Here is a 12,077-nt window from a genome sequence, read left to right as displayed (position 1 = left end):
AAGATTTCTAGAACCAGTATTATTAGCTTCTTTTACATAGTTCCTATATATGTGGAAAATGGGCTTTACTGATCCTCCAGCTCCTAATCACTTTCCCATCAATAAACAAATTGATTATAACCTGAAATGAAGGAAATAAATTTTGTATATGTAGATTTTTAAATCTCTCCGAAGTCCTAATGGTCAGTGTTTCTTTAACAACATGTGGAGAGCAGGTTGCCAATAGCCACACCTGTCAGGGAGGAAAAATTAAAAAAGAACAAGAGCATCTGTTGCAGAAAACATTTGTTACTGGGAAGTAGAGATCTAAACAGTTTCATTTTCATGTGGTGGTGATTTGGAAGAGGACAGAATCCATTGTCCTGATGGTTGCAGAGTCCATGTGTATTTTGGTCAGACCCTTGGTAATTTTTACAATGTTTTCTAAAATAACATTTTTACATGACATTTATTTCCTTTGAGGAAATGAGGTAGTATGCATGTTGGGTGTTTTCCCATCAATTTGATGGCAGAGTTGTATTCTATAGCTTGCAGCGTAATACATACAAAGAATCTATGGCATTCTGGGTGAGTGGGGAGGGCAGGAAGTTTATCAGAATGAAATGGTTGAGTAATTTTACACAGTAAAATATTAACATGTTTTTGTTGTCTTTGGTATTTTTTTCTCTTCCGTTCTTAGCAAGAAGGCTCATTGTGTGCTCAGCACTGTCTGAATAATTTGCTACAAGGGGAATATTTTAGTCCTGTTGAGTTATCCTCTATTGCACAGCAGTTGGATGAGGAAGAAAGAATGAGAATGGCAGAGGGAGGAGTGTCTAGTGAAGAATATAGGACATTCTTACAGGTAAAATCTTATTTGAGGGTGCTTCATGTTTGCCTGACATCTAACATATTGTAGCACAGACCTGCTATCCTTGCATAGCCAGAGAAGGTTAATTCCTTAGTGCTGAAACTTCTTAAATTTGTAGGCTGCTCATTCATGAGTCTTAATTTTTGGCATTTTCAAATGTTACTAGTACTGCGTTACAGTAATTCTACAAAAAGATAAATTATCTTTATCTTACAGACAGGAAGGTCAGGCATGGTGAGGAGGAGGATCAGCAGTTTGCTTTTTCTTCTTGTAAGCCAGTGGCAGAGATAGGAACAGAAGTTCCCATGCCTGTCTGTCCTTTAAGCAGTGAACATTTCTAATTTAAAGGTTTCAGGTTTTCATTATTAAGCTTATTTGGGCATTGTAATCAGCCTTGCAGACTAGGACATATTTAGTGTTGTTGTTTTTCAGTATGTGCGCTTATTTTTTTTCAAAACTGAATTATTTCTGACCTTTTATGCTTACACTATTTTTCCCTTTTCTCCTTCCCAACCTTGCACTGAGCAGCAGCCTTCTGTAAATATGGATGATAGCGGATTCTTCTCAATTCAAGTAAGCATGGCTCTATACTGACAGGTTTTTTTTATTTATTTATGCAATATATGTTCTCTCGTAATTTAAATGTCATTGAGGTTTTTCATCTAGTTTCCGGTTTATAGGCTTAAGGTTATTAAGTGCTGGACTTACAGATCTTCAGAGAGTTTTCCATTAAGAGCAGTGACCTGCAGTTCCTCAGTTCATGGGCCTTTAAACATGGAGTAGTAGTCTCCTGAACTGTGAAATGACACCTGCTAGCAATAAGCTTGATTTCAAAGTTGCTTCTTATGGGCACTTCAGGTGTAGACCTTGGCTCCCATAGACTACAGGTGAAAAAGCAGACTTGAGATTGTTTTCTCAGATTGTAAACTGTAGAGCCCTTGGGAGTGGTTACAGGGTTATCACAGTGATCTGCAGAATGGAAAAAGCTGCAATATCTGCATTCCAGTTTTTATAACACAATCCAGACACATTAGAGCTGGGGTTTTTTTAAGGACTATAATGTAAAAGTAATTAATAAGAAATACTTAGACCAGAACAACAACAAAAAAAAAGGTATTGAACACTGAACTGGGGCTTGTGGCTAGACTAGAGCTGTAGGCAATGCTTTGCACCTTTGGGTGTCTCCTGAGCTTTCAGAGGTGCTTGTCAATGTTCCAGAATCCCTCAAGAGCCTCTCTTCCTTATGGCAGGACAGGGCTGTTTTTCTGTTCAGTGAAAAACTATTAATAGTTTGTCATTTCTTGTATTCTTGATTGTGCTGCTTCAATACTGAAGCTGGAAAAAGAAGCTTCCTCATATTCTGCTTTTTTTTGTCCTGTCATTGCTTTGCTCACTTGCTCCGTAGTTGGCTTGCTGAAAGGAAGATGACTTGTTAATTTAAAATTTCTTACAGTATTATTTCAGATAGCTCTAAAAAGTCATTGTAAAAGAGTTTGTGCTAATGTACCTGACAGATCCTGTGACCATCCAGTGATGCAAAATTTCTAGTAGTTCCAATTCCCCCAATCCATGTGGGGAAGGATGACATTGTACTGGGTAGGGGGAGGGAGGGCAGAGCAGTACATTGAGAGCCTTTGATGACAATTTATGAAGTATCTGTGGGAGGTGAAGTTACAGCTTTGTCTGGGGGAGTAAGCTTATTAATGCATCTCAGTTAAATCCTAGTTTTGTTACTTCCCCTTAGATGTAGTATGCATGTTATGTTTGCATGTAGATTCATGACAGTTGTGTTTTGAGTTATGTGATTCCTAGGTTTCCTGGCAATGTTTTAATATCGAAGTTTTGTGAAAACAGTATAATTGTTTATAGCAGCTAAGATGATTGCATTGCTTAAAAGTAGATTTGACTGATTTGACTCATGGAAAGTGCTTTTCTTTGACAGGTTATAAGCAATGCCTTGAAAGTTTGGGGTTTAGAACTAATCCTCTTCAACAGCCCAGAGTATCAGAGGCTTGGGATCGACCCTATGTAAGACCTTTTTTTCTTAGCACCCTGCTTTCATTTTACAGAAAAATAACACTCAATCTATGATTTAAATCTTTCATTAAAATTACTGTTTCCAGGTCTGTTGCATTCTGATGATTTTATTGTCCCCTCTGTCTTTTTTTTTTTTTTCTATGAACATCTGTCCTCTGTGCCTTCATGATATCTTGGTATCTGTGGCATCACAGGTATATGGTGATTTCAGTAATGTTGACAACTTCCTAAATGTTATGAAAGCAGTATGAGTACTGTGTAATATCAACAGTTTTATTACTGAAATTATGTTATACAAGTTTAAATTAGTGGTAGCAAAGAACTTAAACATTAATATGCACTCAATATTATTTAATTTTATCTATACCTTTTTTCTTTTTACAGAAATGAAAAATCATTTATTTGTAATTATAAGGAACACTGGTTTACAGTTCGAAAGTTAGGAAAACAGGTGACATTGTCTTTTTTTTATTTAAAAATTGACTTCAGAATGGGGGTGGAAATGTGGTTGCGAGTAGACCATGTGTTGGCCTTTTGCAAGCTTTTGCTGCAATTTCCTTTATTTAAAAAAAAAAAAAAAACAAACCCAAAACAAAAAAAACTAACCCAAACAAACCAGTAAATCCTTGTTATATCACAAAAATGCCAGGCAGCTTTTTATGAATCTTAGCCTGGGGAAAGACCCTAGGATCAATTTCCCAGTGACCTGTCCTCTGGGGAGCTGCAGCTCTGGTAGAGTCTGTGTGACAACTTAAGTTCTTTTCTTTCTTTACTGCATGAAAAATATCAGAAAAATTGTAGAGAGGGAGTGGGGGAGGCCTAGACAAGGATTTGGATCCCTATAGAATCCACACTTATTTTAAGGCACTGGATTATTGACATTGTAAAAATAATTTTGTTAATTTAAATGGACAGTAGGTATAAGAAAAAGTTCCAATTTCAAATGTATTAATATTTATGATTACTAGTATTTGAGAGTATCCATCAGGACAAGGTTGGGGAAAGTAGAGTGATAACTTTGCACTATTTTAGAAAACTTTCTGAAGCAGTTGTATTATAAGCAGGAAATAGTTATTAAAGGTAAGGGATGGCCATACAAATGCATGGTATGTATATAATAAGTCACCTCCCTGTCCTTTGCAACACCAATGCAGTGTTTTATTTCAGTAGCCAGTCATTGCTCTGGATCATACTGCATAAGCTTTTGTACAACATAGGCTGGTTTGGTGGGGTTTTTTTGTCACAGAAAAAGTTTGTGAAATAAGCTTGTAGATTCTACAGTTGTGGACAGGAGTCTCTTTACCCATATGGTTCATTTTGCAAGTGGTATCTACCTAGGTTGTCATCCAGATCAAAAAAAAACAAATAAAAAAATCACTTGTGAGCAAACAAACTGAACTGCTGTTCTGTTTTAGTGTAAAAGTATGGCTAATGTTTACAGACAATTTTTGTGTATTTGATATCAAAAAGGCTGAATGGTCTCTAAAAGTTATTATATCTACAATCATTTTGGGTAGAATTTTTTGAGACAGCATTCTAGCACAAAATGTTTGAAGTTGGAGGGAGGATGTCTTTTGCTCGTACATGTGGCTACAAGCCACATGAAGACAATAGTACGTGTCCGTTATCTGGAGAGTAATGAGAAAAGATAGATAACATAGGTTAACTTAGCTTTGACCTGCTTCTCTTCTGTTACAGTTAAAGCAAAACTAGTTTAGCAAATCTTCTTCCTTCGTATTCCCTTTTAAGAGTCTGTCTGTAATCTGTCCATCAGATTTGTTTACATAACTTTTCATTCCCCACTCCTACGCTGTTGGTCTTTTACCCTTTCCTAGTGGCAAAGGGTGTTTTTGACAAATTGAATGACAGAATGGAGTCACCTATATTCCAGGTGAATATTAGTATGGGCCTGACTGCAAATGTATTACTGCATGTATGGAAGTTTGGGTAGATAAACGCATTTTTGTGAGAATGGAAACAGAATTTTCCTTTTACTCTCTGATATAGTGCTTCCTGGTTAAAATTGGATAATAATGAACAAGTATAGTATAAAAAAGGTTGTTCAGATTAATTGCAATATATATGGGGTTTTAAAGGTAGGATATTTTGTTGTCCATGTTGAATATATTTTCTCTTTAGAAGAAGTATTAATGAACGACTCATTGTCATCTTCAGGGAACTAGAAATCATCTGTGTGTATTTCTCAAGTGTCCCCTATTGTAATATTATGCTGTACTATCAGCATATTAAATTTGAGTTCATCTTTCTTAATTTTTAAATTTAAAAATTATCTCAAAGTAGTAAACAACAGTTTTCAGCATCACCTGCTATAAAGGCAGCCTGTTTAATTAAAGTATTTCATGGAGAGAATGCCAACTTTTGATTCCTGTATCTACTAATTTTTTAAGATACAGCATTAACTTATGAAGGGTTTCTTCCTTCATTAGTCTCTGAAAAGACTGAAAACTAGGATAAAGCAAAATTTCAGAATGATGTCTGAAATAATTATTCTGCCATTATATTTTGATTTATCTGTTTGCCTGGTACCAGCGTTCAGTAATGGGAGAGAGCATGCAGTAATATCCCCGCTTCAGATCTGTTAGCTGAAGAGTATTTGAAGGGTAACTTTTAGCAGTATAGGTTTTCTGCTTCAAAAGATTTTAATTTGATAATTTATTTTACTAGATTTATTTGGATATTCCATTATAGAAAATGACCACAATGTACAGAAATGGATTACCGAGTAATCTTTATGCTAATTTGTTCTCTCAAACCTTTTTTTTCTTAATTACAGTGGTTTAACTTGAACTCTCTCTTGATGGGTCCAGAACTAATATCAGATACATATCTTGCACTTTTCTTGGCTCAATTACAACAGGAAGGTAATAGTAACTTGCAGATGTTAAATCCTATTAATTAAACATAGGTAATAATAATTATTTATTAGAACTTATATATTCAGTTAACTACCCTTAGTTTTATGATTGAAATAGTGAAATCATCCAAGTCCTTATAATGAAAGGTAGAGCCTTGCATTGTAATAAATTGCACATCATTGTGTTCCACGTAGTGTGCATTTTAGAGTGTTTATGCATGCACCTTAATGCTGTAGACTTACGATTTATTTTTCTCAGGTTATTCCATATTTGTAGTAAAAGGTGACTTGCCAGACTGTGAGGCTGATCAGCTATTGCAGATGATTCGGGTACAGCAGATGCAGCGACCAAAACTGATTGGAGAAGAGACAGCACAGTCAAGAGACCAGAGGTAAGGTAAATAGAGATTTCATGTTAATAAAGTTCAGTATGATTGGTTTCCATGATTAATGCCTACATGGAGACAACCCCCTTAAGACGTAATTAGAAGTACTTCTGGTGCAATATGCTTATTACTGTTGCACACAGTAAAAGCAAGTTGGTAGAATACAAATGGTGTATTTTTAAATGGGCAAAAACTACCTTAAGAATTTAATCTTTCCATGTGCATAAGTGTTGTATAGTGCAGATTTTTAACTTCATGATTATGACATTTTTCCATTTATAGTAAAATGAGATAGCAAATCTTGTCAAACCATGGTTAATAGCAATCTATAATTAAGACTGGTTTGTGCATTCTGTCATAAGTAGAAAAGAATGAGACACCCATATCTGAATTCCACATCATATAAATCATACAGCATTCCCTTTTGGACTAATTTCACTGTAATTTCACTGCTGCTCTGTTGTTATGCCTAACTCTAATATAAAACATCCTTGAAAGCATTTAAAGTACTACTTCTGCAATAATTTTATCACATTCTCATTGTGAATAAATTGCATACTGATAAAAAGGCTTAAGGCTTTTCAGATAAATTAATTCATTATTATTTCTTCCACTTTGCTAAGGTAAATTGGTGTAAATTGATGGAGTAAAAACAAACAACTTGGCAGTAATGTGGAAAGTGTATATAATTTACAGGGGATCTGTTACTCTAGTGTGGTCATCAAAGCTTCCTACAGAGGAGACCACGTGCACTCTTCTCTGAGGGTGTAACTGATTAAATAGCTATAGATTTGAGTAACATGTGGTGTTGCTTTTTGTAGCCTTACTGGTTTTGAGGTTTTTCCTATTGAAGAGATTCTTGTCAACACGTGCATGGGTTTAGAGTTGCAGTATTTTCATTTTTACAGCTGCAAGCAGCTCTTTTTTGCTTTTTCATGTAGAAATGAAAAATTTGTTTATATAACAGATTTTCACAATAAAAATGTTTTTCTCCAAATTTAAGAGTTAAATCAGCAGAAAATATTTACTTTAAATCTCACAGTAAAAGTTAATATGATTTCTGTCTGAATTCTGCCGTAAATGTATCAATTTCACAGGCTACCCAGGAGTGATGCGGACCAAGCAATAGAAGTTAACCATCCTTTTGACGGAACAGGCATGTTAGATGAAGATGAAGAGAATTTTCAGAGAGCCCTGGCTCTAAGTAGGCAGGAAATTGATATGGAAGATGAAGAAGCTGATCTTCGCAGAGCCATTCAACTCAGCATGCAAGGTGCAATGCTTATCTGAATTTCTCTTACAGCACTCATGTTGCTTATGCTTTAGACAGCTACTGAAATTGGTTTCAGTCAGCCACTTTTTCCAGCATGCGTCAAGTGCTCTGAAAAGACTGGCTTTGAGGCATGGAAGGACAATGCAGGATTTTCCTGTAGCTATCTCCTTTCTGCTTTTCCAAAAGTTGCAACTTTCATGTTAGTATTGATTGTTAGGAAGCAAGAACAGATTGGCAAGGGTTGGCAGGATGGAAGGGAAACAGTCCTCAGGTGAGGAGAAGAGGCAGTATCAAGTGAAGTTAGACTAGGTGCTTATTTTTACGAGTCTTTCTTCCTCTCAAGTTTGAAGACATTTTCTTAAGCTATATTTCATTTACTAATTTCATTTTACTATAATTAGTAGGACATGGCATATTCTGGTTTTAGGTAGTCGTCGAAGTGAGCTCTCTGACTCATTACCACAGAATGCTCCTCCGTCGCCTCACACCAGTCAGACAGACTCCCTTTCTTCAGAAGAACTGCGAAGGAGAAGACAAGCATATTTTGAAAAGTAAAGTAGTTGCTAGAAAACTGCATGTGGAAGTACATGTCATATTTTTCAGTGTTTTTGGGGCGTGGATGGGTTTCTGACTGAGGTCTAGCTTTATTTTGATCTCTTAACGTATTTTCCTAACAGTACTTGAACTTTGCTATTCCCAGCTGGTTCCTATGAAGAAAAGAAACATGTAAATAAGAGGGGATCTGTTAGTAAGGCAACATCAGTCTTGTGAAGAAAGAAAACACGTGTTATAAAAGTATTTTAAATGAAATCCTGTAGATTTCTGTAATTATTTTCCTGAAGAAAAGTATTCTTTTTGTAAGACTTTGCTTCTGGTAATGATGCCTCTAGTGTGCATCACATGAATGTGTTCTAGACAATATTTTATGTTGCTGTTCTGGAGCACCTTAACACACAGTTGGGGTATTGTTGTAGCTTTTCTTTGTCTTTCTTAGTGATGGAGGAAATAAAGACCAGGGAGAAATCCTATGGATTGGAGGAGTTAGACTTTGCATGAGAGGATGAGAATGCAGAACATTGAAATTCTGGGAAAACAGTAATGTAGCTTGGAATATAATGTTGGGAAGATAGGTGTCTGAAGGTTACCGGGGGAAATAACTGAAGAGTTTTTAGGTGCAGGGGGTTACTGTACCAGTCAGCTGCTTCTTGTTTTTGGCCTTCCTTACAATGGAATAGACTTCATGCAGGTCTCATGCTCTTATTCACTTATAAACTTATAACACTTTAAGGCAGCAACAACAGCTACAGCAGCAGGATCAGACCCCAAGCCTACATGATAAGCCAACTCTAAGCTCAAGCACTCCAGAAGCTGACCCAGGTATTGTTTTTAAATTTCCAGCACTGAAATATTTGTCTTTTTCACTTTTGTGTTGTGCTCTGTTTCCTAACTTTCCTTGTCTGCCTACTTCCTCACTCTGGCAGCCATTCTGACCATGTATCACAGCCATTACTCTTTTTGGCAATGAAACAAAGGATCACTTTCTTGAAAAGCCTGTTCTGCTTTGAATGTCAATATCCTGTTCCAAAGTGAAGAGCATTACTATTAGACCATTTAAATTCTGGCTTTGTTTTTTTGATGTTTTGTTTGGCTTGAGCATTACAAATTGTAATCTTTGATGGGATTTGTGCCAACAATTTGTTTTCTAAATTACTATTAAAGTTGTATGACAATGTAATAAACTTGGAGTAGTATCTGACAAAATGACTGGTACCAGTTTTCAGTAGAACATAAGTATGTAGGCCTTATCAGTATTAATTATTGGTGACCCAAAAGTAATGTGTATTACTTGTTACAAACTGACAGTTGTGGATGGAAAGCTAAATGCAAAATGTTCAATGATTTTAAAAAACAAACAAAACCAGTTTTGGGGGTGGGAAACAGGTGGGTGTGGACAAAAGGAACAAAGCATTTAACTACAGGTGAGAACTAACTCTGTATTTATTAGAGTTTATATGCATTTATTTTTTTTAGGTGGTGATATGAGTGAAGAAGACATGCTTCAGGCAGCCATGAATATGTCTCTGGAATCTGTTAGAAACCACCTGAATACAGAGGAGGAGAAATGACATAACTTTTTTTTCCCCTCTTACTGTCAAAACACTATGTCTCCATTATAATTTTACTGTGTGAATGTTGCACAAGCAGGGCTCATTTCAGAGTTTTGGAAGCAGGAATAAAAGGGGGGATGGAGGTCAGAGTTAGAGGGAATCTGCAAATACAAAAAAATATTGCACTAATTTAGAAAACTGTAGCACTCCTACTACAGAACATCTGTTCACAAGAGTATCTGTATTAAAACTATTCACATGAACAAAAACGTGTAGCAGCTGTAACTTGCATTTAAAAAGCAAATTTAAATTGTTTTGAAGAATTCTAAAGGTGACAAAAACCAGCATCAACTGATTTCCTTCAGTACTAATGGAAAAAGACACAAATAAAAAGTTGTCCTCATAAATGACTAAGTTCTTTAAAAGAAATCACTTAAAATGGAAAAAAATAATTAAATTCTGTTTATCTTAATTTATTTTGTGATTGTTTATTCTGAATGACTTAATGTCAACTTTTTGATCCTGTTGTCCACTTTTGAAATGACCCATTTTGCAGGAGGAACATGAATCCATAAACTTCATACTTTGTAATTCAAGAGAAAATCATCAGTGTATTGTTGATTATGATGTTACTCCTGAATCATTCAGTGACTTCTGACCTTCTGACACTTTCTGGTTTTACTTTCAGTTCCAACTGTAGGTTTTACTTTTGGTTCCAACTGTAAAATTTTTAGATTCATGTTTAAAGTAGGATTTTTGCATTGCCCTGTTGTCTTTTGGCAGGTAACTTGCCTTCTTTGGTTTGGTTTTTCAATTTGTTTTTGTTTTCTTATGCTCTTTCTAGCTCTGCCACTGTCTTTACTATAAAAGCAGCATATAGTCAGTTGGGTTAAACAGGTTTTCTTTTCTACCTCTTCTGCAGTCTTCTTTTCCTTTTCAAGCTCAGCCCTTCATTCTGGACTTTTAGTATGAAAGAGCTGTAACTGAGTCTAGGAGAAAGGAGGAAGGGATTTAGGGTGCCATAAAGTCAGTGCCACACACTTTAGTCTGAAATGACCCCTGTGCAAGTAGCTCTTTTAAGAATAAATATTTGTCTGTGTGGATGTTCTTTCTGAAATGCTTTTTATGAGTGTCTGTCAGAATGTTGCAGCTTTTTCAGGAATGGCCTTTATTCATGCACCTTACAATTTTTTTTTATCATGCTGTTTCTGATGCTGAGAAAAATTGGGGAGCAAAGTGTGTGAGAGAGCTTATTCTACTGGTTGTAAAACATTTGCTTTGATATCCAGGATGAATGTATAACAGGGTGACCAAACCTGACTTTCAACTTCAGTGCAGCAGTTGAGATATGTTTCATTTTCCTAAATGGTGCTTGAATACAAATTCTGTTTACATATAAATTATATGGAAATATGTTGTAGATAGAATATGTAAGCTGTAGCTCACTTAATGCATTAACAGCACAGGCATTCTAAGAATCTTTTGACAATAAACCCAAATTTCTTTATCAAAATACTCTAAAGTTATACTATTGCACAATAGTAACATTTAATTAAAATCAGTATGAAATGAATGGTAGCTAGATGGAAATATACATTCACCATCAAGTAGTACTGTACATGAAAGGGCTCTTACCTCTCAGTAAAGATTTGTTTACAGCAATGGTTTCTTGGTAGCTTAGGGTATTATTATGTTACACATCACTGGGCTAAATTCTGTTTTCCTTACCTGTGTGTTGAATTTCCACCAATATCACCAGAACCACTAGTATGTGTAAGACAATATGGATTTTTGCATGAGACAGCACTACTCTTTAAAAAATTATTTTAAATTGTCTTTTTAAAATAATCCTGTTATGCACATTATAATTAATATCTGTAATGTCTCAAATGAATACAGCTAAACAATGGCCTTGAAAGTCCATGTGTGCATATGCCATTTTGAAATGCTGTATTTTTCAGGATGTAAATTTCTGCTTTCAGTTTAAAATTTATATGAAACTGAGAACAAGAAAGGAATCTGTAAAGCACTGAATTATTTCTTTCCTCGTCTGTAAATTATCCACAGCTTTAATTTCCCTTCTTTTGTTGTGCCATAAACTGATTCTGAAATAAGACTCTCGTTTTTATAAATAGGTACAGGCTGGCAATTTGATACCAGTATTTGGAACTTGGACCTTTTATTCTCTGGTAAAAGAATAGAATAAAAATGTATTATTTCTGTAGGTATATAGCATAGCAGCCCTCTATTAAAAAAGATAATTTAAGCCCCTTGAATTGCATTAACTGTAACCTGTGGCAATTACGTGTTTTTATAATCACTAAAGCATAGAGGTTTGCTTTTGAATGTTCATGTCACTTTGTAAGTTACTTTATCACCCATGTGTTTTCATATGTAAGGAATATAAAGTAACAATGCCTGAAAAGCAGAACTGCGTCAGTCATTACAGGCATAACCATATTCCTTTCTGTGTAGAAACAGTGTCACTCTACGAGTATCAGTTGGATTTCCAGAGGAATGTCAAGTTTAACATAGTAGGCATATCTGC

The 12,077-nt window shown here is 35.4% G+C and overlaps 1 protein-coding gene across 2 annotated transcripts; it reads left to right on the top strand.

Annotated features, from left to right (window-relative positions):
- Window positions 1-684: 684 nt before the first annotated feature.
- ATXN3 (ataxin 3) lies at window positions 685-9,741 on the top strand. 2 transcript variants are annotated; one of them, XM_010078370.1, is made up of 10 exons: window positions 685-844; window positions 1,379-1,423; window positions 2,793-2,878; window positions 3,272-3,338; window positions 5,682-5,769; window positions 6,022-6,154; window positions 7,246-7,421; window positions 7,849-7,972; window positions 8,710-8,798; window positions 9,453-9,741. In XM_010078370.1, exons 1-10 carry the CDS (start codon window positions 791-793, stop codon window positions 9,545-9,547), a joined length of 957 nt encoding a protein of 318 aa, XP_010076672.1. In that variant the 5' UTR covers window positions 685-790; the 3' UTR covers window positions 9,548-9,741. The 2 variants fall into 2 exon arrangements, with proteins under 2 accessions (XP_010076672.1, XP_010076673.1); XM_010078371.1 differs by lacking the exons at window positions 2,793-2,878; window positions 3,272-3,338 and having other exon boundaries at window positions 9,453-9,547.
- Window positions 9,742-12,077: the final 2,336 nt, after the last annotated feature.

The sequence above is a fragment of the Pterocles gutturalis genome, unplaced genomic scaffold (assembly GCF_000699245.1).
Source record: "Pterocles gutturalis isolate BGI_N339 unplaced genomic scaffold, ASM69924v1 scaffold50513, whole genome shotgun sequence".
In the NCBI taxonomy this organism is placed as follows: domain Eukaryota; kingdom Metazoa; phylum Chordata; class Aves; order Pterocliformes; family Pteroclidae; genus Pterocles; species Pterocles gutturalis.
Note: the sequence above shows the minus strand (reverse complement) of the source record. Positions and strands in the feature narration are given on the sequence as shown.